At 44.6% G+C, this 25,925-nt stretch overlaps 1 protein-coding gene across 1 annotated transcript in view; it reads left to right on the forward strand.

The window, feature by feature from the left end:
* The window catches only part of FLT1 (fms related receptor tyrosine kinase 1), a 99,531-nt gene extending 74,122 nt beyond the window's left edge, over positions 1-25,409 (forward strand). Inside the window, exons 17-30 of the mRNA XM_015852074.1 lie at positions 2,623-2,761; positions 7,149-7,253; positions 9,747-9,860; positions 10,598-10,686; positions 12,088-12,247; positions 12,654-12,751; positions 13,342-13,464; positions 14,166-14,277; positions 16,114-16,213; positions 17,525-17,630; positions 17,706-17,836; positions 18,099-18,183; positions 18,841-18,932; positions 22,856-25,409. Coding sequence (XP_015707560.1) covers positions 2,623-2,761; positions 7,149-7,253; positions 9,747-9,860; positions 10,598-10,686; positions 12,088-12,247; positions 12,654-12,751; positions 13,342-13,464; positions 14,166-14,277; positions 16,114-16,213; positions 17,525-17,630; positions 17,706-17,836; positions 18,099-18,183; positions 18,841-18,932; positions 22,856-23,060 — 1,659 coding nt within the window. The 3' untranslated portion in view covers positions 23,061-25,409. The remainder of the gene's footprint in view (positions 1-2,622; positions 2,762-7,148; positions 7,254-9,746; positions 9,861-10,597; positions 10,687-12,087; positions 12,248-12,653; positions 12,752-13,341; positions 13,465-14,165; positions 14,278-16,113; positions 16,214-17,524; positions 17,631-17,705; positions 17,837-18,098; positions 18,184-18,840; positions 18,933-22,855) is intronic.
* Positions 25,410-25,925: the final 516 nt, after the last annotated feature.

The raw sequence follows: 25,925 nt of genomic DNA on the forward strand, positions 1-25,925 counted from the left end.
GCATCTCAGTGCCTTTGAAGTCTGCAGCTTGTAAGGATGACAGATCTTCAAAGAGCCTGGTGGGGTCTGGTTAATGCATAGTGTCTGGTGCAATTACATCACTTGCAAAGTGATGTTTCACTGAAGCTATTTTGGCAGCTCAGTCTCTGGCACAGATGCTCCTGTATCAGCGTGGTGATGCTGTCTGCCCTTCCTCCTTGTTCAAGTGGTGGCTTAGTGCTCCTTTCTGCTGGCAGCCCTGTCCCCATTGCCTGGTGCAATTGTGCACGCTGTGCACTGATGGCTTAATGCAGAAAACCCAATCCTTTGTGGTGCAGAAAGCTCTTGGAGCAATATGTGGGTGCAGGTGTGTGCAGAGGTAGTGGGCCAATGTGGGATAGAAGACCCAGTGCTCCAGTGTGAGCTCCCCATAGAAGGTAAAACCATGTTATCTCAACTTGCCCATGATTTAGGTTTCCCACCAAGAACTCTTATTGACAGTTGAGAACACGGGACCCAGTCTGTATGGCAGCAGCCATGCTTCCGCCTTCCTTCTACTGCAAGCTTTTGTAAGGAGAAATGTGTGGGAAGTTTTGCGTGGGGTGAGAAAAACAGAGACTAAAGCTGTGGAGGAACTTTGGAGATAAACTACAAAAAGTGGGACTGGTTCTGTCTGTTCACCAGTAATCATAAAATAATTAGTAACAGGACTGCAAAGCTATGGGGTCAGCCCTTGGAAAAATCTAAGTTTTAAAAGTAGTGAGGAGATGTGGAATTTTTTGTTCTTGTTTTGGTGGGGGTTTTTTGCTTGTTAGATTGTTAACAGAGAATAAAATAATTGTACTTGCTACAGAGCAAGGGATTAAAACTAGATGACAAGTGAAGGCTTCTTTCCAGACAAGCTTTTCCAACAAACATTAGTCAGTGTTTATGGTCTTCTCTGTGTTCCTATTACAAACTCTTTCAATGATTTATGTCTGGAATTAGCTTAAAATCAAGTTTCATATACAAATGATGCGTTCACAGTGGGAAAAAAAAATCTTCTTTGCTCCTTGAGAATTTTCTGAAAGCCTGTCTGTTACAAATGATATACTTAACACTTCTTCACCATTCCAAATGTAGTTGCAAAGCTCCAGTTGTGCCAGAGCTTTGGTATTCTTTGTGTCTGAACAAAGCAACCTGGAAGTTTGTTGGCACTAGATGATCTTTAAGATCTCTTCCAGCCTATGCTGTTGTATGATTCTATGAAGCTCTCTACACCTTCCCACTCTCCTATTGCTCTTTAGGTTGGGTCTACCCAACAGCTCTTCTAAAGAGATCAGTAGAAGCAGTCAGTAACACACATCACTACCAACAAATGCTGTTTTTTTGGAACACTTCACATGCTTCTTTTTCCATCTCTGTCCCACTTATCCACGTCCCACCCAGGGACAGTGGAGGGTTGGTAGCTGGGCTTTGTGCCACCTGACTTTTGTCCAAACACCATTGTAATCCTTCTTGGGACTAGCTTTGAGATGATGAAAGGCAACTGGAACAGGAGCTGTTAGCTACTGTCATTTTATTCTGGTTACATTTGCAACTAAAGCACATCAAGCCAGCAGTATCTAACAAATGACTGGAATTGAAAGTATTAGGAATGTGCTTCCAAGCTGTAGAAGAGGAAAGCTGAAAACCACAGAGGGCAATGAAGAAGTGTAGATATATATATGTGTGTTTGAGCATGTATCTCTGAGCCATTTCCATGTGTTTAGGGAAAGTAACATCAGTGGTCTCAGTCAACAGATTTTCCATAAATTCCAACCCATAGGAAATAAGAACAAACAGACTTTTTCTCTAGAGATATCAGTGCTTCCTGTGTCAAGAAAAGTCCAGTGGGTTGGAGTGCCAACCTCAGTGCTCTTTAAAGGAAAGTATATTTCAAAGTGGAAATCAATGAACTGCAGAAAACTTTGAGCTTAGGCTCAACTTTCCCTTAACATTGGTTTTGTGAAGTGGGTGATATGTTTGTTCAATAGAAATTTTGCTCCTGGAAAATTCACTTCCAATAATGTTTTTGAACGCAGGTAATGATGAGTACCTCCAAATCCCAGTATTTCAGTGAACTTGTAAGAAATGACACCAAAGAAAGGAAAAAATTCTAAACATTTGTAAACAGATTCAGAAATGTATAACATCAGTCCCCTGGTGACCATTCTTGCACAACTTGTAACCACATATGACCTATCTTTGCTGGGCATATGGAAACAATAAACACAGGCAGTTGAACTCCATCTGTTGCATATGGCCACTTTACACAATCGTGAAGGAAAGTTATTTTTAACAGCAACGTTTAGTCATGTGAAGAAAATAATTCTGATTATGCAGAGGGCCTGTGTCGTAACACCATATGTTAATACAGACCCACGTTGATTTCATCGAGGAAGCTGATGTATCACATAGGGGAAAGAGAGAGGAAGGAGTTTCTTTTACATCAAAAAGGCTTGCGATATTGAAATAAACCAAAGGTAGTATAACTGAACCCTCAGTTGGTCTGTGAAATGCCATCCCACAGACAGAATTAACTGGGAAGCCTTGATCCAAAGAGGGAGCTGCCAACGTGTGCTGTTCTCCTGTTTCTCATTTTGGAATATTCTTGTTTTGTAGCCTTATTTTTCGGAGACAAAGACGAATCATTACCTGTCGATCATCATGGATCCAGACGAAGTGCCCTTAGATGAGCAATGTGAACGTCTGCCTTATGATGCCAGCAAGTGGGAGATTGCACGGGAACGGCTGAAGCTGGGTAATGTTTGCATTCTGCACATCAGTGTGTGGCTGCTGGGTGAGCTGTGCATGTGACCATGGGTGCTGGATGTAGTTTGGACATGCAGCACCAAGTCCTGCAGGTTCCATGCAGAGCACTCCATCCCCTGTGGCTGAATCACAGCAGGCTGTGTTTATTTGACTTCCTTGTTTCTATATTTTGAAGTTTACTGTACATTTCTTCCCTGCTTAAACACTGAGCTGGAAAATGCCTATGCAGAAATGAGTTCTTTCTTGCCTTCCCCTCCCAGTTTCTTCCTTTCCTCCTCTCTCCAGCCCACTGTCTCTGTTCTCCCTCTGTGCCACAGATTTATAGACATTCTTGTCAGTGCACCGTAAAGTGCAGGAATGTGACGTACCAATCCACACACAAGTAAATACCCTCACAAACTCTGAACCTGCAGCTCACTCACCCCAGTGAGAGGCACAGGCTCAAGAGCATTCTGTCCTCTCTGAGCCCAGCCTGGAGCTGGCTGTGAGGCAGGAGGGTTGGGACCAATTGCAGAGCTGAGGAGTCCCTCCAGAAACCACAAGGACTTCAGCAAGAGAGTCAATACTTAAAAAAAATGAGCTGTAAACTTAGCCTGTTGCTATAGTGCTGTTTGTTCCTTCAGGCATTCATCAGATGGGTCCTACAGCTGGGGCAAGAAATTCTTTGCATTCATCTAAAAGCCATGACAAACTCTCCTTGCCCCCTTGGGATCAGGGACCATGGATAATTAAAACATGAGTACAATTAGCATCACGCTTAATTCGCCTGATAGAAGGCACAAGGTGACCAGATGTGGATAAGTCATTTATTATTGTCGTACACAATTCTGGGAATGTTGAAACATAACCTTGCGTTGGAGTGCCTTCAGTCTTCAAATAGCTTTCTTACAATGATGGACCAAGATCTTGATGTGCAGACAGCACGATCTCTGCTTTATATGATGCTTTATTTGTGTGTAAATCCCATGGAAAGAATCAAGCAGAAATGGAATGTAAACACCAAGAAAAACCCACATCTTGCAAGGCTGGTGTTTGGAGGCTGGAGGTGAGGAATGATGGCCAGGGAACGAGCTAGAAGTGGAAGAACTGGTGTAAACAAATAAAGAATGCTGACAATGAATGAGAACCAGATTTGGTGAAGCCGGGTATGTGCAGCATGCAAGATTATCTCAGTGCAAGCCCTGCTTACATGGCAGCTGGCTCAGCCTTTGAATAACCTTGGCAGTCTCCAAGGATCAGCATCTCATGAGCAAAATATGCTTCTATGTTTTTTTATAAACATTTTTACTTCGAAATGCAACTCCTTCAGCATCGGATACGTGTTTTTCTCTTTCCACCTACTCATCCTCAAAGATATGTGTTTGTTGCAGCAAGTCTCTGCTTTTAGCCCATGTCTCCTTTGCTTTGTATTCCTCCAACACATACACACAGCCCACACGTGTGGTACAGTGCTTGTGTGACAGGACTCCCCCTTCATCCACAGCAACATATGTTAGAGAAAATACCATATGGCACCACAGAAATCAATATAATTAACATTCCATGTAGATTAGGCTGGCTGAGATCTAAATGTCATCTTTTCATTAGCCAGAAGAATGCTGGTGTTATAAATCACTTTCAATGTGGTCGGTACGATGCTGCATCAGCATAAGTGCTGATCGTGGGCTTGACACTCCTGATCTCCCAGAGGTCAGACTGCCCCATTCTGCATGAGGTCAGGCACATGGCTCCCTGAGCCCTGCTCCCACCGTGCCCTAAACCCTGCTGCTCTACCAGGCACACTGCTCCCATCCTCCTTTGTGTGCCAAACCCTTCCCTTCACACAGTGGAGAACAGGGAGCTGCTGACAGTGAAGCCCAGATGGCTCAAACCATGACCAAGGACCTGAGCAATGAGAACAACTTTGAGCTTCTGCTCTCACCCACGGAGCATGGAACTTGAAAGTGCCTTTTGCTGATTCCTCTGGTCTAGCTACTCACACACTTTGATATCTGGAAATCTATTGAAGAACCTTACGAAGGTGGTATGGAAATGGAAACCTCCTGATCCTAAATTCTTTGACTGAAAGGTCTGTTCATTTCAATGAGTTCTCAGTTCCACCAAGAAACTGAGAAGTCAGCTAGAGAAAATGTAAGGAGAGCACTGAACTTCTTTGGTCTGTCTGCAAATACTGCAGCGCTTCATACCACACAGTGAACCTGGCCACGGTAGCTACTGGAGGGCCAGAACAAGTTGGCCGCTCAGATGGCCATCCTCATATTCTCCTGTTTAATTGCTCTGTTTAATAATTATATAATTACTGTGTGACACAGAAGGGGCTTTTGCAATGACAATCTGTTAGTGTTACATTCATCCTTTATGTAGTGTACATAATAAGCCACAGGGTTTGAACTATGCGGCGGATATTCAGAGCAAGCCTATTCTGTGCTAAGATTTAGCATGATAGCAGAGTAACAAAGAGCAACAAAGAGCAGGTGTTATAACGGTTCCTTATTAAATCATAAATGCTGTTTAGAGAAGGAAGTGTTGTTTCCAGTGGTCATTCTCCTTCCTAAAAGGTTGGCAGCTCTGTGGAGTGTTACAAGACAACCTGTGTGTTTTCCAAGTAGAGACTGCATGGGTTATCTTGATGTGGGAAGTGTTAACAGCAATGGGAACTGGTTGAAGTTCTGGATTAAATGAAGCTACAGTGGGTTTTACATGATCTCAACCTGCAACATCACCTGGTACAACCCATGAACAGTCAGTACATTAAAAATGAACATCAATTCCCAAGAAAACAGAGGGCCCTGTCTCAACATCTCTTCCCTGATCTTTCTGCTGGATGAAGGAACTGTCTGCAGTAACTGGAACAGAAGTTGGCTGCTGACCTTCAAACCACGCGCTGCTCCACTTGTATTTGTATATGAAACTCAGTGCCTTTCACACACCGAGGCTCACTCTGCAGGTGATTTTCAGCCATGTATATTAAGTTCTTCATGGCTTCTATTTACTGTAAAAAATGCAACACTTTTGCACATTTAAGGGGAAATAAATGCTAGAGGTTTTTTTGCTTTGTGTATTCCACTTCATCTTTCCATTGCTTTAGTAACATATGCTGTTTACTTTCCATTGACTGAGAACTGCAGCTTAGAAATGCTACACATGTAAAAGGCAGCATCCAGTTATTTTAGAACTAGAGGCAATTCTTCCTTCTCTTCTTGTGAGTGTCTGGGAGGGTTTGATTTCTCACAGCTATAGAGTCTCACAAGGTAGACATCCAAGTCAAAGCCACTCAAGCAGCCCCCTTTGAAGTGATTCATCTCTTCTGCATCAGATGCCCATCACAGAGAAAAGGAATTGTCCTGTGAAGATGGCTGTGTGACAGGTGCACGGCTGAGAAATAAATGTGGCCTTAGTGTCACAGCTTTTCCATTGTTATTTTCCTTTATGGAATGCTGGACTTTGTTTTCTGCTCCTTTCCTCTGCTCGACAAGGCCTGCTGCTACATACTGGCTAGACACGCCAGCACCTGGATTCTGATGAAGGTGAAGCACAAATGCAGTCTAAATGAGTTGCTTGGCTGTGAGATACTTTGATAATGAATTGACTGACAAGATCTCACTGATCAGAACTGGCTGCGTGAGCACTGTATCAAAGTCAATGCTGCCTGCCCCATACAGCAGTGAGTCATAAGTGGGGCTGTGGAGATCATGAGATCAGCAGTGTGTTTGGACTTGAAAGAAAAGGACCATCAGATTTTACTGCTGGAGAATTTCATTTATATATATATATATATATATATATAAACATAAATCTATGTTTATAGATTTCTTTCAAGGGCCCTTGGGTTATTCTCCTAAGGTCTGCTCAGCATGACAACGATACCATGCCACAAATGTCTGTTCTAGAAGCATCCTACCCACCATGAAACAACCTAACACAGTCTAACAGTGGCAGGACAAGGGACAGTGGCTTTAAACTAGAAGAGGGGAGACCTATGTTAGATGTTAAGAGAAAGTTCTTCACTCAGAGTGTGGTAAGGCACTGGCACAGATGCCCATGGAAGCTGTGGGTGCCCCCTCCTTGGAGCTCAAGGCCAGGCAGGATGGGGCCCTGGGCAGCCTGAGCAGGGAGTTTTAACCCTACAGTGACTCTGTGTCTGATATGTCTGATTATGTTAAGCAAAGAAAAACAACTGAGAACCAAAACAAACAAACAAACAAAAAAAACCCAAACCACCAAACAACACCAAAACAACTTCACATTATGTTAGGAATATACATGTAGGACTCATTGTAAAGAACTTTTCTTTCCAAATCCTTATTTCCCCATTCATTAGCTGGTAAAATTTCTTCTTTATGGGAATGCCTCTCTCCAATCTGTTTTCTTTTCAGGAAAGTCACTCGGACATGGGGCCTTCGGGAAGGTGGTACAAGCATCTGCTTTTGGAATTAAGAAATCACCAACATGCAGAATTGTTGCTGTGAAAATGCTGAAAGGTACCTCACTGCCAACCCAGGCTGGAAAAAATGAGGCTCTTTATCATATCATATCTCACTTTTAACATGATTCTGTTGAAAGAAGTATTGTGTGATGCTACCCCCTGCCCCTGGCTGTCTAAAGCATCCAAAATGTGCACACTCAGTTTCAAGGCTGCCAAGATCTTCCATCCTAGTAGCAGAACTCTGAAATAAAAATGATGTCCACAGTAGAAAAGTTAAATTGCCAGGTGGAACAGGAGGAAGTTTCAGGTGCACCAAGAGCCCGATAGTCTGAGTTTCCTAAAGTCTTGTTCCATTACTTAAAGAAGGAATGAAGTGACTCTTATGGGATCAGAGCAGGGAACTACTACTATGTATCCTGCATTGAGCCATTATGCTGTGTTGACCCTGCACTGAGCACAGTACATAGAACTTAGCTGAGCCATAAGGCATCCACCTTGATGACACTCAGGTGGAAGTTTCCACATAATCCTTGGTCATTAGTTCTGATGATTAATCCTCTCGTTGTTAAAAACAAGTGAATTGTAGCTCATTTGCATCTGCCTGGCTTTAGCTTCTCATTCTAACACTCTCTATTAGTATAGGCCCAGCAGTTTTTCTACATGAAGGCCTTTCTATTAAGCAAAACAGACTGAGCAATTTAAACCTCTGAGTTGCTGAGCAGGTGTGCTCTCTCTGAGACACTTGCAGCTTCATTACATGGTGTTAGGATGCTGTTGCCCAGGTAGGGTGATGGAATTGCCATACACTAGCACTCATCCCAAGGTGAAATCATCTCCATTTTTATCATTGGAGAGGAAAGGACAAAGACTCTAATCAATTTAAAGAGGACACTGGGGAGCCTGTACAAGGGGCACCTGCTACTGCTAACTCCAGGATTGTCCCCAGAGGGGAAATTTTCAGCTGACAAGGTTACAAACCTCCCTCCTCTCTCTTATCCCATAAGCACAGAAAAGCCTTGTTAGCAATACACAAGGAGCAACTATCTTCCAGTAAGCATGTCTGGGAAATGGGAAGAAACTAAAACTTTGGTCCCTATGAAGAACTTACGCAGTGGAGGGCCAGTAGCTGTTCATGTCACAGGTTTCAGTGGAAGCCTTCAACCTGGGTCAATACGCGATCTGCCAGCACACAGATAGATGAGTTCATCAAATATCTGGCAGTGGCTTGCCACATTCAGCATTTCTTTATGTACATCTACAGCCAAAGCACCAGGGGTACTCCTAGAACAGGTGGGAGCAATGGCAGCTGCAAGAATCCTTCATGGTGGGATTTATGTACGCATGTGCAGAGTAGGTTCTTGTTTCTGAGTTTGTCACTCAAACTCCCTTTGTTGTCAATGATGAGAACAGTTCATCCCATCCTCAGGCAAATCCCACAGTCTGGTGTTCTGAGCACTTGTATAGTTCTGTTGCCTGTGAACAGAGCCTGTGGTGATTGGGTCCTTTGGGCACTTTTCCCTACCTGAAGATAGGGAAGATCTGTCTCATGCCTTATGTCCTCACCAGATTATCCAGTAACTATGGAGGCATTCATGAGCTTTGTACATGCAGAATTCCCATGAGGTGGGACAGATGAATATTGAGTTACTGATTAGATAATCAGTTTTGTGGGGGTCCACCAAGAAAATCTGCTTCCAAAACGATGTTGAAACCAAGCCCTTTAAGACCTGACTCTGGGTTCTTTTCACCAGACAGTTCTCACTCTTGGCAACATTCAAGTTTTTTAGTCTTCTTGGGTCTATGAAAAATAACACTGTTGGGTTTTTTTTCCTTGTTTTCTTGCCAAAACAAAATTCTGCAGCAGAATTTTGCTTGGATAGAATGAAAAATTCTGCTCAACACTAAGTAGAAACTTTTATGTTTAGTTGTGAGATTCCTTACATCACTGCTGTTGCTATTAATATTGATCATATCCAGAAAGAGTGAGTTTGTCCACAAAGTTCAACCATTTAAAATGTACGTGTCCAGTCTATGTCAATACTTCAGGCTTGTTGTGTGATCAACAGATTCAGAGGAGCTTCACCAAAAGGTGGTTCATCCCTTCTCTGAACATGCGATAGCACTGATCAGCCTCTGGTAACACCTTGCTTTACCACTGACTCCTTGGGAAGTCAACTAGTTCAGACTAATATGTAACTGTTAAGTGGCTGAAGTCAGGTCAGTTAAAAAACTACTCTAGATCTCTAGTACTCTTCAAACCTCTTTTTATTTTTTCATTCATTTTTTTTGGCTGCAACTACAAAACATGTGAAAAATTCTTTCATTTCTAAATATACCCAAGTCTACTGGGAGGAAGTTGACTGCTTGACTTTTTTATGGGTTTTATTGCAAGTAAGAGGATGCTTGGCAGGGACGAATAGAAAATAATATTAGCATGTGAAATACATTCAGTAATGAAAGTTATTTCAGTGGAACGTGACAGTAAGTGGTAAAGCTCACTGGGACCAGTTTTTTGCCTTATCACATTGACCGTGTTTTGCATTTACAGAAGGGGCCACAGCTAGTGAGTACAAAGCACTGATGACTGAGCTTAAAATACTGATCCACATTGGCCATCATCTGAATATTGTGAATTTGCTGGGAGCCTGCACAAAAAATGGAGGTAAAAAATGAGCACTGCACTGAAAATGGTTTGACCGACCTTCCATAGCAGCCATCTGGCCTTGTTGCTTTCCATCCAGAGGTCTAGTTATTAACTTAGAATATTGGAGCTCGTCCTCTGCTCGGTGAGAAAAGAGGAGGAGAGAAAGAGATCTCTACTTATTTAATGAAGTGATTATCCTTTTCCCTACTTAAACTCTCTTTGAGTGTTAACAGGAGAAGAGCAAATATTGGACCATGCTGAATAAGGAGCCACTTGTTGTCTTTTATCTCACCCACTCCAGTGCTGTCTCAGGTTAACATGATCTGAACAGACTGGGAGCAATGGATATCAGCTGTTTGCCCCAAGTGATGAGTCACAAGGGAACAATTGTAAAGTCCTTCATGATAGGAAAATCAAAGAGCCAGTGAGAGTGGTCATTTGTTTTAGATATGTCACCTATTTTAGCTCAGTGATGGTGTGTGGGCTGCTGCGCTCCAATCTGAACTCAAACTGACCAAAGAGGAAACAGAGGGTCCCTCAGGACCCAGGGTCATGACACAGCACTCAAAATTAGGCCCATCCCTACTTTTCACAAACAGTGCTGTTTTTGCTAGCATGTCCAGTGTCCTCCAAACAGCTTTCTGCTTCTTTAGGACACGCGATATCTATGGGCATGAAAGACTATTCATCTTCTCAGAACTAAAACTCTCACGTATCACTTTACGGTGTTTAAAATGCGCTTCCTTTTTTCCCAGGGCCTCTGATGGTGATTGTTGAATACTGCAAGTACGGGAATTTATCAAACTATCTGAAAAGCAAGAGGAATTTTTTCAGCCCCACCAAGGTGAGGTGGCATATGCCTCAGGTTCATCATGCCCAGCACGACAGCAGTGCAGATATCAGCCTCTGCACTGGTCTCCTTAGCCTATCTGATACCAAAGGAGAGAAACTGCTTTTGGGTGCAGTTCACCTGACCTGCTTTAAATGTTTGATGCGGGATGTAATGCATTAAGAAAGGGCTCATTTCTCCACATTGCCTATGCAGGGAGCCTGCTGTGATTAATGTGGACAGAGCCATCTCCAGTGGGAGGAAGTGAATCCTATCCAAAGTGTCCCCACATGCTCTCACCCCTCTGCTGACAAACCCATTCCTGCTGAGCATGGGGTCACTTTGGAGGCTCGTGTCAGTGAAGCTGAAGGAAGTGGTTTTGCCCACTGATTCCAGCGCTGCTGGGAACACAAACAAGATAATGCCATTTAGAGCCAATGTTCCAAGACATCCTAATGTTCAGAGATTTGACAATAATCTTCTTATTGTGTGAGGAGCAGGGCTACCCAGAGGAAAAGAGATTAAAGTCTTGTCCTCACATCTCACAAGCACTCTGAATCAAATCTGCTGCCTGTTTCTTATTACAAACCTGAACCTAAATGTGCCAACTACATCCCTGACTGTACATCCAGCCAAATCCCCCAGAGGATTAAAAGATCTGAGGTGGCATTTAGGAACATGACTCCAGAGCTGCAGTGCTCAAAATCCTTTTTCAGCCTTGCCAAGAGCTCAGAGGCATCTCATTACTTTTCACAAAGGTCCTGTGAATGCAGTGGTAGAGCATGCTGAGGAGTAACCATCTCCAAAGGGATTTGGCTGAGCCTCTGTTCCAGAGGGGGATGGAGCATGGCAGGGGAGAGAGATGGCCATGGAGGAGCCTGGCCATGCAGCCAGAGTGCTCTCCAGATCACAAAGAAAGCATTCTCTGAGAGGTGTTTTGTGTGTTCCATTAAATTGTCACTGACTGCTGCATGAAAACATTAGGTGAAAGAAATAGAGAACAGCCAGTCACTTCCTTCAGCAGCTGTATTTCAAGTACTTTTTCTTCTTGTTGGAAACCTGGGCTTACAGCCCTGTGCCAAACACTGCTTAGAGGCAAGTGCCTTCTGCAGCCTGAGAGTAAAAGCCAACATTAGTTTGGCGGGGCTGGGACATCTGCGCTTATGGCCACTTCTTCTTAACTGAACCACCTGTGCCCCTTGTCTCCAAGTGGAAAAGAAAGGTCCTTCCAGATGTCCTCAGGCTGAGAAGAGCCGCAGTCTGGAGCATGTATCCACCCACAAGCTTTGCAAAGCCCCACCACATGGCGCTGGATCCCTACCCCAAGGGGAGATGGGACCACACGTGCCATGGATGAGCATCTTGTGGTGCTCTCCTACTCCTCTGATGTTGTACCTCTTCTCTGCCTGTTTGAAGGACCCCACTCTGCAAGGGGAGCTGATGAAAGACAAAAAGGGTATCGAGCCAGTGGAGGGCAAGAAACAGAGACTGGCCAGTGTTACCAGCAGTGAGAGCTTTGCGAGCTCTGGGTTTCAGGAAGATAAAAGTCTGAGTGATGCGGAGGAGGACGAGGAGGGTAGGTATTAATTCCTTCCTGTCCCTACATGGTCTGTGATATTTTTACAACATACTGTGCATCCCTGAAATTTTTTTCCTCATTTATCACCCTAATAAACATCCGTGGGAGACACTCACAGGGTCATGTCCAGAGGGTACAAGATTTAAAAAAAGATTATTTCCAGGGTTACTAAATCTGACAGGAAAATGTGTGATTGTTACTTCTGACTGCTCCTTATCTTTGGGGAAAACGCAGAGTGTGGGGTATAAAGCAAGCACTATTTTTGTTGCCAGTGACAGTGGGCTGACCTTCAAATACGACTCTATGAAGACTGAATTTATAAGAGCAGTTTTATCAGTAAGAGAGAGGAAAAATAACCTCCTCATGAGCGATCTTTGCAACAAACTCTTTTCTACCTGTGCAGATGCTGCTGAGCTCTACAAGCTGCCCCTCACTATGGAGGACCTGATTTCATACAGCTTCCAAGTGGCCAGGGGCATGGAGTTCCTCTCCTCCAGAAAGGTGAGCTTTGCCCCGGGGACTTTTCCCTGCGGAGGGATGGGATGTAGAGGTGAAATCACGTCTACGTTTCAGAGACACCTTCCTTGGGAGAGGTCCCAAAGGAAGAGCTGTTTTCCTCTCGACATTATAAATATAACCATGTGTTTATCCAAGTCTCCATAGTCCATAAACACAGGATCATGGCAGGAGGCAGTGGGTCAAGCTCATTCATTCAGAGATGATCTTCCAGGTGTGATTTTTTTTTTTCCTCAATTTGAACACACATCATATAGGAGCCCCAGATAAATCTTTGCTTTCCTTGCGAACATCAATAGGCTTAAAAATATTTGACTTTCACAGAATCAAAGAATTCTTCCAAACTTTCCAAGCTCTCTGGACTTGGGAAATCTCTTCTTTTTTCCCCAAAAGAACTGTCACTGTTTGCATCCATTTCATGTAACTATGGTTGACTTCCTTAAAAAAAAAAAAAAAAAGACATTAACTTGATCTCTCAAATACTATTATTTTTAAAAAGGATATGGGAGACAGTCAGGAAATTTGTGGGCAGGATTAAGGAAATGCAGCCTGATTGTGAAACTGTTTTATTATAGTGCATCCATCGTGACCTGGCAGCCAGAAACATCCTTTTGTCTGAGAACAATGTGGTGAAGATCTGTGATTTTGGCTTGGCTCGAGACATTTACAAAGACCCTGATTATGTCAGAAAAGGAGATGTAAGTCAAGATGCTGTTTCTTTACCCGAATGTTTATAACACCATTTCAAACTGTCCACCAGAGCGTTCTGAAGATGTTCGCATTTCCTGAACTTACAAGAGCTTGAAAGCTATCACAGCTTTTATGTGAATGTGATGTGTCATGTATCAGAAAGTAGGTCTATCCTCAAGCAGAATGCTCTGACACTGCAGCTAGCTCACAGCCCTTGTTTGATAATACTTCAGACATTTTCTGATGTTTGTCTCTTGGATGGCTCTTCAGTGTGATTCCTGTACCCAGTAACTTTCCTTCAAGGAAACCAGTCCCTCCAAAACAAGGCTCTCCTCCTGAATGTCTCACCCACCTGCCAGCTCTACCCTCATTTGGATGTAGCTTTCAAATCTGACAGCTCTATGTATTAGCTGCAAAACTTTATTTGCATGGCTTCAGGACTGCTCAGGAGACACTCACGGACTGTGATGAGGGGCTCCGTGGGCAGCTGGTGCAATACCTGAATACTTTCCCAAGAACATCTCCAACACAGAGTGATTTGTCTTTGGCCACAGGGTTCTCTCCCCTGTCTTTAGGATGCCCATAAGGAAATCCCACAGGTTCCTGTTTGAATAGCGGTTATTTACATGACAATATATAGTTTATTCATCTATGATTAAATTCCTTAAGTCTCTGAAAATAACAGTCAGGTTTGTCCACTTCATTCCAGGCTCGACTTCCTCTCAAGTGGATGGCTCCAGAAACCATCTTTGATAAAGTTTACACCACCCAAAGTGATGTGTGGTCCTTTGGGGTTCTGCTGTGGGAAATATTTTCCTTGGGTATGTTAAACCTGCTCCTGGGATCGAGAGGGGGCCAGGAAGAGGTCTGCTGTCAGAGCCAGACCTGTGTGTCACCTCAGCCATGGGTTTTAACAAGGAAAAACCTAAACCAGACAAAGGTGGGGAGCAGGCAGAGAGAACTGTGCACATCATGCCTCTGAGAAATGAAAATGTTTGTGCCTGTAAGGGCATCAGTAAGCAAGTGAACAAGACGTAATGGCCTTAAGTCACTCCATGGGAGGTTCAGGCTGCACATTAGCAAAGATTTCTTCTCAGAAAGAGTGGTGAGGCATTGGAATAGGCTGCCCAGGGAGCTGGTGTTCCACCATCCCTGGAGGTACGAGTGTGGCATTGAAGGACATGGTTAGTGGGCATGGAAGGGATGGATTGGTGGTTGGAGTAGATTATCTTATTGGTCTTCTCCAACCCTAATGATTTTATGTTTCCAAGAGAGCTGACTTGACAGGCTGAAAGCCATAAAGGTTAGCATGACTATCAGAGTGCATCTCTTTCTGCCATGTCCAAAACCCAGGTTTCTCTCACTTCTCTCTAAACGCATTAGACCTGTACATGGTGGAAAGGGTCAAACACAGTGTCATGAAGATGCTGAAGGGCCTGGAGCATCTCTCTTGAGAGGACAGACTGAAAGAGTTGAGACTGCTCAGCCAAGAGAAGAGAAGGCTTTGGGGAATCTCCTCAATGCCCATAGATACCTGCAGGGAACCCATTGCCAGCCTGAAGCCCTGGCCCTGCACAGCAGCCTCCCCAGGAGCATGCATCCACACAGATGCTGCAGGATGAGCTGGAGCATGCAGTCTAACATTAACATCCAAGGAGACTTTCTTCTTCATTCTTTCTTCTTTTTTTCCCCATACTGAAAATAGAAGACGATACAAAACACATACTGCAAGGGAATAACAATGGCCTTCATAACAGAAGAATCTTAATTGGGTTTAAAACAGAGACTGACAAATGAGGAGAACAGCAGAGGAAATAATAGGATACAATTAGCAGGACAAACAATCATTTATTACTTTAAATACACGTTGCTGGTTTGCCTGCCAACTAGTGTCGTTTTACAGTCAGCTGCACAATACCTGCTGCTTTGTCCTAAAAGCCCCAGCTCCTGGAACCTGCTGACTGGCTCTCAGAGAGGGCTTTTTTTATTTCCCCTTTTCCTGATGCTGTCTTATCTCCAGGAAAGAGAAAAATAAAATACCACCACCACCAGCAGCAGCATCAGGCTGTACCTTAAAACCACAGAGAGAAGGGAAGCAAAGCAAGTGTGCAGTCATCTGATTTTAAGCCTTGATTTTAGTACTTTCAAGGTAGTTTTGAGCATTTGGGGTTTGTTAACTAACTAGAATTTGGGGCGATCCAAAGCACAGAGAGATCAGATTTATTTTTTCCTAAGGTATTCTTCTCAAGACAAATTCATGTTTATTTTCCTGGATTCAGGTCAGGTGAACACCACCAATAGCCCTGGGTTTGACCCTGCTACCCTGCAAGAAGCAGGGCTTGGAGCATCATCATCAGTGCTTCTTCATCATTCTCCATGCTCTGAACCAGATGTTCAGACATGGCAGATGTTGCACACTCAAGGGCTTGAGTGCCAATGCAGGGATGGGGACTGCTGCTTGCATGTCATATGCCAGGAGAGCTGAGTCTTTGTGTGCAGAGGCAATTCCCCACCTAACTCGATGGATGGATGGATGGATGGATGGATGGATGGATGGATGGATGGATGGATGGATGGATGGATGGATGGATGGAAGGATATGGATGGATAAATGAATACAATCATGGATGATACTCTTTTCCCACTGTTGCCCCCAGGTGCATCTCCATACCCTGGAGTCCAAATAGACGAGGACTTCTGCAGCAAACTAAAGGAAGGCACAAGGATGCGGGCCCCAGAGCAAGCCACTGAGGAGATGTAAGATGCCTTTTTCTACTTGCCCTGCATCCCTCCACCCTCTAGGGCCGCCTTGCAACATTAATAATGTATAATCTTCTCCAAAAAAGCACTCCACAAAAACATACAGGAAATTAATGGCCTCATATCTCCTTGTTGCCCTGGACATCTTGGCCCTCCCATGGGGCAGGGTTGGCGAACAGCACAATGAACCTATTAGGGCCACTCATGGTGGGCTGTGAGCCCAAGGCCAGGGGTCCACAGTGACCATGCAAAGGCAGGGTCAGTGCCCTGGCGCCCATCCTCTTGTGCAGTCAGCATGCATGCAGCCTCGTCTCGCCTGAGCAGAAGAAGGAAGGTCACCCATTCCCATCCAGGTTTAGCACTTACTGACGTGCGCACAGATAAGTGCTGGAGGAATGTGACATTAGGAACATTTTCTGAACTTCGGAAGCAGCAGTAGAGGCTTCCTTGCAAACACGCCACTGGTGAGGGTCCACCCTTTCCTGGAGCCACTGTCTGATGGCAGAGGAAGGTGACAGGGACTGTAGACTCCCAGCCAGGCTCAGCCTCCCTCAGCTCCTGCTGCCGGCTGCTGCCACACAGCATTCCTGGAGACTAGGGATCAGCTGAGGCCCCAGGTCTGCAGCCCCCCAGCAGGGAGTGTCCTGCCCTCATCTGCTCCCATGAGGGTGAACTGCAGCACATTAAACACACACCTCATGGGGTATATCACATAGGAGCATAAACATCCAGGGTATTTTGCCCACCAGGCATGTCCTCAGTGCCTTTCTGGGTGTTGCATCATGACTCAAAATAGCAACACATGCCAAAAAATAGTTCTGGGAGCAGCAAAAGGATGCAAGCCAGCCACATCTATCTGGAAGCATTAACCATTGGCTGATTTTATTATCCCAGTGACAGTGCTCTTCCACATATTTTATTGCAGGAAGGAAAGCTTGGCTCAGCCAATACAAGGAAGTGACACATTCATATAAGTCATCTAAGGATGCCTTAACTTAAACATTGCCAGTTAATAGGTGTTTTATTCAAAGGTTTAATGCTTAATTAGGGATAGAGAAAAGAAAGTATGACTACTGGGCTACGTTATTCAGTTGACGAGGTCTTCCTGGTGTCCTGTGGGAAGAAATCCATTGTCTCTTTTTTTGGAAAGCTCACTCTTAGTAAAATGCCCTGGTAAGTGATGGACAGTGCCTTCATAAAATCTCACGGGCTCAGGAGTTAACTCTGTCAATGTAAAGCTATTAAAGCCTGCGCTGCCTTGCATCAAGAGGAGCCCTAACCCTCCATATGCTCCTTTTACCCTCACAGCTACCAAATCATGCTGGACTGCTGGCGGAGCAACCCCAATGACAGGCCACGGTTCTCGGAGCTGGTGAAGCGGCTGGGTGACCTGCTGCAGGCCAGTGTGCAACAGGTACATGGGAGCCCATGAGATGCCACCTTGCCTGTGTCCATGAGGGTAACACTGCCCTTTCCTGTCCCCTTTCAGGAAGGCAAGGACTACATCCCACTCAACACCATCTTTGCAACTGAAAGTGGGTTTCCCCCAGTGTCTGATCCTTTGTGCAATGAGAAGTTTCCTGCTCCAAGCCCAAACTGCAGAAGCACAGAAAGAGTCAGGTGAGATCCACAGTGTTTGGGTGGGCTGTTGGGTGTTGCAGCTTGCTGCACAGCACGGGTAGGCCCTGACTGGGAGAAATCCCTGGACACTGGGAGAAATCCCTGAGCTTCCAGCCATCTGGGCAGCCCTGGGGTGTCCTTTTGCAAACCACCACAGTGGCTGCTAATCAAATAGAGAAAGAAACACCGAAAAAAAAAACCAGCAGTTCCTGCTTAGGCACTTCACACTCTCACCCAAAGTTGTTCTCTTTTTGTTCAACAGATACATAAATACTTTCAAAATAAAGCCACCCCAGCACATAAAGACATTTGAAGAGCTCCCCATCAAGAAAACACTCATATTTAACGTAAGCGACTCTTGGAAAAACTATTAGCAACTGATTTCTTCTTATTTGCATGGCAGATTCATACAAAGATGATCAAGGAGTTGTGCAGCTTTGCAAGCTTTACTGACAAGAGATGCAGAATCAGCTCTGTTTGCAGCAAGCACTCCCTGCCCAATCTGAGCTGGCAGGTGGCAGCAGCCCTTCCTTGGTCCCACAGGCATGGGACCACTGCTTAAAATCCTTTGGATTTGTATTTCCATTTGAATATTAGTGCAGAAGTTAGACTTCGGGGTTATGCTTCCTCTATAGGTTGCCGGAATGAACAAATCCTAGTGTCAGGCTGACAAGCTGGGGCCATGTCTATTGACAGGACATGTGCACGGTGCTGCTTGGGTGAGTGGGTAGTTCTAGTAAGTCAGACAATATATATGTTTTACAGTGGGAGGTAGAAAAGGCTTGAGATGCTCTCATGGCTGATATGGTGGCTGGCCAGACCCTCTCCTTGCTTTTAGGCAGCTTTCTTTTATCACTCTACATCTGCATTAACAGCACGTCTATGTGTTCACTGCATCCTACAATGAGGACAGTTTGGAAAAGAAACAAGAAAACCTACTAAATAGGAATCAAGCCAGGCAGCTTTTTACAGCTAACAACTAATAGGTTTCTGTTTTCTTTAAGGACTACCAAGCAGACAGTGGGATGGTGCTGGCCTCAGAAGAACTGAAACGCTTTACGTGGACAGGCAGCAAGCAAAAGTGGACACTCTTTGGGTCTGTATTTTATACTCCCTTTTGCTTTACGTTTGAGGTCAGAGGAGGGACTCAATGTCCTTGCGCTGAATCAGGCTTAACGAAAGCAGCTGTGGTGTGCCCAGGCCCTGCCAATGCTCCTTGCTAAGATGTCATCAGAACTAGAGGATGATTGCAGTGGAAAGGGACATCTGGACATGACCTGGCCAAACCCCTGCCTAAGCATTTGGGTCAGGAGTCAATCAACTCCCACAGCCTTTCCTCCTCAGAGAGGCAAATAGCCCTCATCCCCTTCCATGCCCATTGCCCTTAGGACCGGTTAGCGCTCTGTCCATCAGCTCTGTGCCAGTCTGGGCAGGCATGTGTCACAGAGGCAGAGGCTGCAGGAAACCAGCCCTTAATGAGGGGGAGGAGGAACACTTGGCTGAGGAGGATTTGCAGTCATTCTGCACGTTCCCAAGGGCACCCAAGCCAGGACAAGGCTCCCACTGCTGGTTGCTGCCCTCTTTTTACATGAGTCAGCTAAGCACGGTCCATTTAACACCCATGGGCTCAGGATGCTGAAGAGGCAACTTTACAATAGATGGATGTGAGGGCCTCATTTCTCTTCCTGCCTTTAAGCACTATAATATATTGGCCACCTTCCTCCACCTAATTCCTGACAGCTGCCCAAGTAGGGAGTGAGGGCTGTGCTCAGCACTGCACTGCACCAGCACCAACTCTGAAAGTAAGTGGGAGACACTTCTCAATGCTGGCAATGCCTGCAGCTAGTTCCAGCTCTCTGCTCACAGCCAGCCCAAGCCTACCCTGGGCCCGGCCAAGCTGGCAACGGGGAAAGACTGAGGAAGGCCCAGGCTTACCCTGGCAAGAGGTCAAGGCCAGCCTGGCCATTCTGGGCCACTCACCTCTGCAGCAGGCAGCCTGGTATTGTCTCAGCAAACAATTGCAGCCAGCTGAAACGTGCAGCCAAGGCGGGGAGGTCATGCTTTGAGAAAAGCTCCAGTGACCAGGAGGGCAGTGCTTAAGTACACAGATACACAGGTGTGGGAGCATGCAGGCAGTCTTGCTTGCACAGCCAAAACACACAGCGCCTTGCAGGGGCTGCTCTCAGTCGTACAGCCAACACTGTGGCCTCCCCAAATAAAAAGCATGTATTGCCTTTTCCTCTGGGTGGCACAGGCAGGATGGAGCGTGCCCAGCCTTCACTCCGAGATGGCTTTAAGAAGCCTGCTCGCCTCCACAAGGAAAAAATGCTTGGGTAGGAAAAAAAATGGAACTCAGCCATGCCTGCTAGAATATAAATCCTCAGGGAACAGAGCAGTTGGCTGAGAACACACAAGGTCATCTGGCTGCAAGCTAAACAAGCATTGCTGCAGCATTACAGCTGAAAAGCATTCATGTAGGCTAACAGTGACCCCTTGGTGTGCACACATACCTAAAAGTGGCAGCTTTCTCGCTAAGCATCCTTTACTTAGTTGAAGCTGGAGCAGTACACACATACCTCTAAACATAATACTGAACACTAGACAAGATAGAGCTTGTAGACGTCCTACACATGTAAGCTGATCTAACTCAATAGTGCTACCTCTTCCCTTGCGCCTCAAGTGTCCTGCTCTGTGCTCCTGCCCTCTTTGTTCTGCTTACTTTGCCTTGCAGTGAGCTGGTTGAGACTGCTGGGTTATCAGAAGGATGACCCTGAAATAGACTCAGAAAGCAGGAGCAGCTCACAGCCAGGGCAGATGTGCCAGCGCTGGGATGAGGAAGGGCTCAGCCCTGGTAGGAGCAGCCCAGATCACATTCACTGCAATGCTTGGCCAAAATTGGAGCGCTCCTTATCCCTTTCCATCCACCTCAATGCTGGATTTTAGGATGCAGATGCAGGCAAATGCATTCACAGGAGTGGCAGTGTCCTCATTCACCCCATCCCAGTACAGAACACAAGTACCTCCCCAAGCCCTGATGAGCCTTTCAAGCCCAGACGGTGGTGGGGAGCACAACTACTGACCTGGCTGTCACATGCCTTGGACTTGCTATTGCCAATCTTTCCAGTGCCTGAAGTTAAGAGATCCCAACAGACAGGTCTGGGGGCAAATACAGAGCAATACTCTAAGGTCACAAAATCACACTGTGGGAGCCCAGGTGCACCAGTGCACTCAAGGTAGAACAAACAGATGCACTCTACTGGTACAAAGATGGGTCAGTTAGCTTCAGTAGAGGCTGAGTGTAGCACTGAAGCTTCCTTTATTTAAGCTTCACAGTATTGTTTCAGGCCTTCAAGTCAGCCTTGAGATATGAGGCATTATTTGTTAAGTAATGAATCTCTCTGAATAAGCTAGGGCTACAGCAACAAAACCTTGTGATCCACGGCTGCAAGAAAAATCAGGTTCACAGGATGCAAAGCCTGATGAGGAATAAGAGGATCCAAGTATGGTGATTTTAAGGCTCATTAGTTAGCATGCACACTGCACTTCTGCCAGCCCACTGCTCCTTAAGACTCAGCAATTACAAACGTGACTCACTAAAGCATTTCTTTGTGAAACCATTTTTAAAAGTCCACCAAGGCTGTGACTAACCTTATCACATAGCTATGGAATTTGTTCCAAGGCAATTACTTGTCCATCTGCCAATAGATGCAATGTAAAAACATGGGACGCATCTGCAATACTCATCATGCAGACTCCTCATAAACTCCATCCACCTACCAACAAATATGGAGTGGTCTGATTGGGAGGACCCTCCAAGCTTCCAACTGTAGACCTCACTCTCTAGAAAACACATGGGCTTGTGAGTTAAAGATGCAAGAAAGCATGAAATCTAAGGGAAAGTGCTACTTGTCTGACTCCTAGTTGGGAAGGGCCCTGGGCTAATCACACACATCTAACAGTGCAAATTAAAAGTAAAATCCTGAGCTCTCAGTCTCAACAGATGTTCTGTTTTCGGTGGAATTCGAGAGTAGGACAGCCAAGGTACTTGACCTTCTAAAAGGAGAGGGCCAAAACACCCATGAACTTATAAACATAAGGGAGAGAGAATGTAATTTTAGGCATTATAGTCCTACATAACTTGGGATTTCACACTTAATCAAAGATGGAATTTGTCCTGGCTTGTTGCATCTACAGGTAAAACTTCAGCATCCAAGCTCAACAGCACAAAACTTCTCTCTGCGTTAACTTTGTGTATCATTTGAAAGAGCCCTTTTAAGCTTGGAACTCTCAGAATCAGGGCAAGAAAGTGCTGGAAGGTGAACAGCATCTCAAGCTGTTACTCATCTGAGAAGACCTCCTCTGCTAAAGGGTATTGCATTGTACAAAAGGCAGCCTAAAGGATAACCAGTTCTTTGCAGGACAGGAATGCTTTCAATAAAAAACAGCAGTTTGCATTTGCTGCTGAGGGCAGGCTGAGATAGGAGACACTCGGATCAAAAGCATTGGTCACTTGTCTTAAAAACTCATTGCATTGGGCTCTGGATACATCTATGCTGGCAGCTCTCTGCTTTAATCACGCAGCTTGAGACCTTTCGCTACTTCAATCCTCCCACTCAGTCTTCACTTATAAAGCATGGAGACTCTCAGCAGCCAGACACTGCTCACTGCTTTGCCCCACAGTGAAGTTTTGCTCTCCAGCAACAGCCAAAAATGAACAACAGAGCTTAGGCCTAATGCTCAGCCAGTATTATGCACATAATACATACAATGAGCACAATCACTTTAATAAAGATGTTTGATCACAGCATCTCTGCTCAGAAGGGGGTTCAAAGGGGACACAGAAGGGCTCTTTCAGTCCTCTGCTCTGCTGTCCCATTAAGCAATCCCATCTGCATCAATGCTGTTTCCATCATCTGAGAATAAAACAAAGCTGCTTCTTGTAACGTGGCTTTGCTCAAGTCATTATAACAAATGCTGGTACAAGTTAAACGTGCTGACAACGATGCTGCTCTATTTCAGCATGAAAAGTGTCAGTAGGAGTAAGGAGTCGGGGCTTTCTGGATTAACAAAGCCAAGAAGCTTCTGCAGTTTCAGTTGTGACCAACTCAGCGACTCCAAGCGAAGATACACTTATGGGAACACAGTGCTGGAGAAAATGAAAGCGTGCCACTCTCCCCCTCCTGACTACAGCTCAGTGGTCCATTACTCTCAGCCGTCCATTTAAGTATTTATGGGCTAAGACTTACATAGCTTGCTCTGAAAGTAATGCCTCCTTTTTGTGGTTTTTTGTTTGTTTGTTTGTTTGTTTGTTTTCTCTCCCATGGAAATTATAGCAGATACAAGAACAGCAGTATTTGATACAGCAAATTCCCAGCTACAAAATGTTATTTTTCAATACAGTCGTCACCATTAGTTGATTCATGTGGATGAGTTGACTGAGACACTCTTCATTTTGTGGTGTGACAGCTGTGCACAGCCATCTGGATGATGCCTTGTCTTTCACGTCTTTGTCACCACTGCCAAAAGGCATCAGCCGCCTCCTCACTGTGCTCACATCCACTGTTTGGTCTCCATAAATGTTCAGCAAGCTTCTATGAATGTCAGTGGGTGCCATCTTTTCTGCATGGAGGAAATCAATGACACACCTTTGCTTTAAACATGCTTTCATGTCAGATGCCATTCTGTCAGACTGCATCTCTGCTGCCATCTGTCACACCACAATACACATCAGAACATTGCTGGGAAGGTTCAACCTCTACTGCCATACCACCAACAACCACCTCTGATGTCATGGACCAGCATGATAAAATAGGAGGCATTACTTTTAGAGCAGTCCTCATAATATGCATTTTTTTCAAAGATTTCTCTAAAATAACGTCAGTTTAAACATGTTGACCCAAGTAATTTTAATTATGCTGAAATTTAAGAGGATATCATTGACAATCTAAGTGATCTTTGTTGCTACAGACCGCTGTATACACGTACAAAACATAGCAAAATACTAACGCTTAGGCCTTGATTTTCCTAATGCTGAACAGCAATAGCTGTAATAACTTTCCCAGTGCTTCTGACAACCAGAACAGTCATCATTACAAACAAAACAAGTTCATGGTTTGCTCCCTTGGCAGCAGAAAGGCACACAATGCTGCCTTTCTTTAATCCTGCCTCCAGTTGGGAGAGGCAGTTGGGACGAGCCTGTAGCATAAAGCATCTTGGAATTTGCACCCTATTGCTTGGGTCTATAATAAGGCTACCTGGGTATTGCTGAAAAATGAAGGATGCTCAGAGAAGAGAGAAACAAGAAGTAGATCGCACACTATGGTTTTCAGTGGAGATTCTACTTTGAGATCCTTTGGGGAAGGCTATTGCTCTGAATGAGCCGGATTGGGATGAGACACCACACGTCTCACTGCTCTGGAGGACAAAAAGAGGGAGGGGAATCTTGCAAAGCAAGAATTTCAAAACACAGTTTGCAAGGATACAAAAGACCTAATTAAGATCAGAGCCAGTGTTACGATAAGAGGGAACACAGATCAACTCAGTTTGGTCAACCCTACTGGAACCGGGTAGATATTCCTCAAGTTTTGCACTTTGTCAATATGCCAACATAAATACACTGGAAACAACCAACATGATACGCTAAAGCTAAGCTCTGTCTGTGAAATCTAGTGGGCTTCCTAACACTGCACTGAGTATGTTTTGTTTATGGGAATCTGTCTGAAAAGACACTATGGCTACTAAACTGCATTTACTTTAAGCAAAGTACTAATTTCTAGAGAGTGTCTAGAGTGCAATGGGGTTATTTAGAAGTGGCGTGGCAATCTGAAAAGTTAGGGCAGCTTTTTTTTTGTAATGCAAGCAGTTGAATTTCTAGGTTAGTTCATAGTATATATGTACAGGAATAAAAATGCATCGCTGATTTATAAGGCTTTTGTATACCATCTCAGAAAGGACGTGAATGTTCCCTGTTAAAGGCGTGTAGAGATGCACTACCCCCCTTTCATCTTTGAATTCAATATGAACAAGGATTTGGCCACTTAACAGCACTGAAACATTGAAAATATTACATAGGATTCTGATCTCTTGAGTCAGCATAGGAGCTGTGACCTCAACCCATTAACAGACCTAAAGGCAAATGATCTTTTGTATATTTACGAAGGAAAATGATCTCATGTATGCAAGTAAAAGAAGTATGTACTGCTACTTCTAAACTGAGTATCAGTTCCACTTCCTCCTCCCCAAAAAATCACCAGTTTTAAATACAAACTATTGCACCACCTCTTTCTGGTAAAAATAAAAGCCAAAAACATTCAGAGAACAATTTCTTAAGTCCAGTTCAGCAAAAAATCAAATTATGGGATAATGCATCTCTGAAGCGTTTGCACAATGTAAATATATAAATATGCTTTTGGTGCATAAATATTTAAGAAAACGGAACTACAAAGATGACTTTTATATGAATCCCCTAAGTTTCTGTGATGTGAATAACTCTTACTTTATCTCACATTTTCTGTCTTCGTATAAATCACTAAAATCATACAATAAAGTTTGCTTTTTGGAAGAATCTCCCAAATTAGTTAATCCAGCATCAAATATTACTGCAACAGAGGGTTCAGCACTGAGCAGCATTTAAACACCAAATGTACCAGTCTTGTGAGCAAATAGGAACATGGAACAATTGCACAGAAGGCCTGCTTTGCACAACAAACATCGCGCAGCCACAGACACCTGTATTCCTTCCCTGTGTGAGTGAAATCCACTGAACTCAGCATATTTAAGAAATGCTTACTGCTGTCTGGAGACAGAAACTCAGCTCTGCCACCAGGAAAGCCAATGTTTCACTGTGGGGGAAGACAAATCAGCCCAGTGACAAAGATCCCTTAGCGGTTCCCCGTCTGCTCACACAAAGCTAGGAGTCACCAACAAAGCCTGTTTCTGAACTGGCGGTGCCACAAACTAGCAGCTTGCACCCAGTACCTGTTCAGTCTTGTTCAGAAAACCTCCAAATCCCCACCCTGGATGCACAACCCAAAGCTGCTGCCCCTATTTAAATGTTCTATCAAGGGCTCTATGCCATGTTTCATGATTC

The sequence above is a fragment of the Coturnix japonica genome, chromosome 1, assembly GCF_001577835.2.
Source record: "Coturnix japonica isolate 7356 chromosome 1, Coturnix japonica 2.1, whole genome shotgun sequence".
Lineage (NCBI taxonomy): Eukaryota > Metazoa > Chordata > Aves > Galliformes > Phasianidae > Coturnix > Coturnix japonica.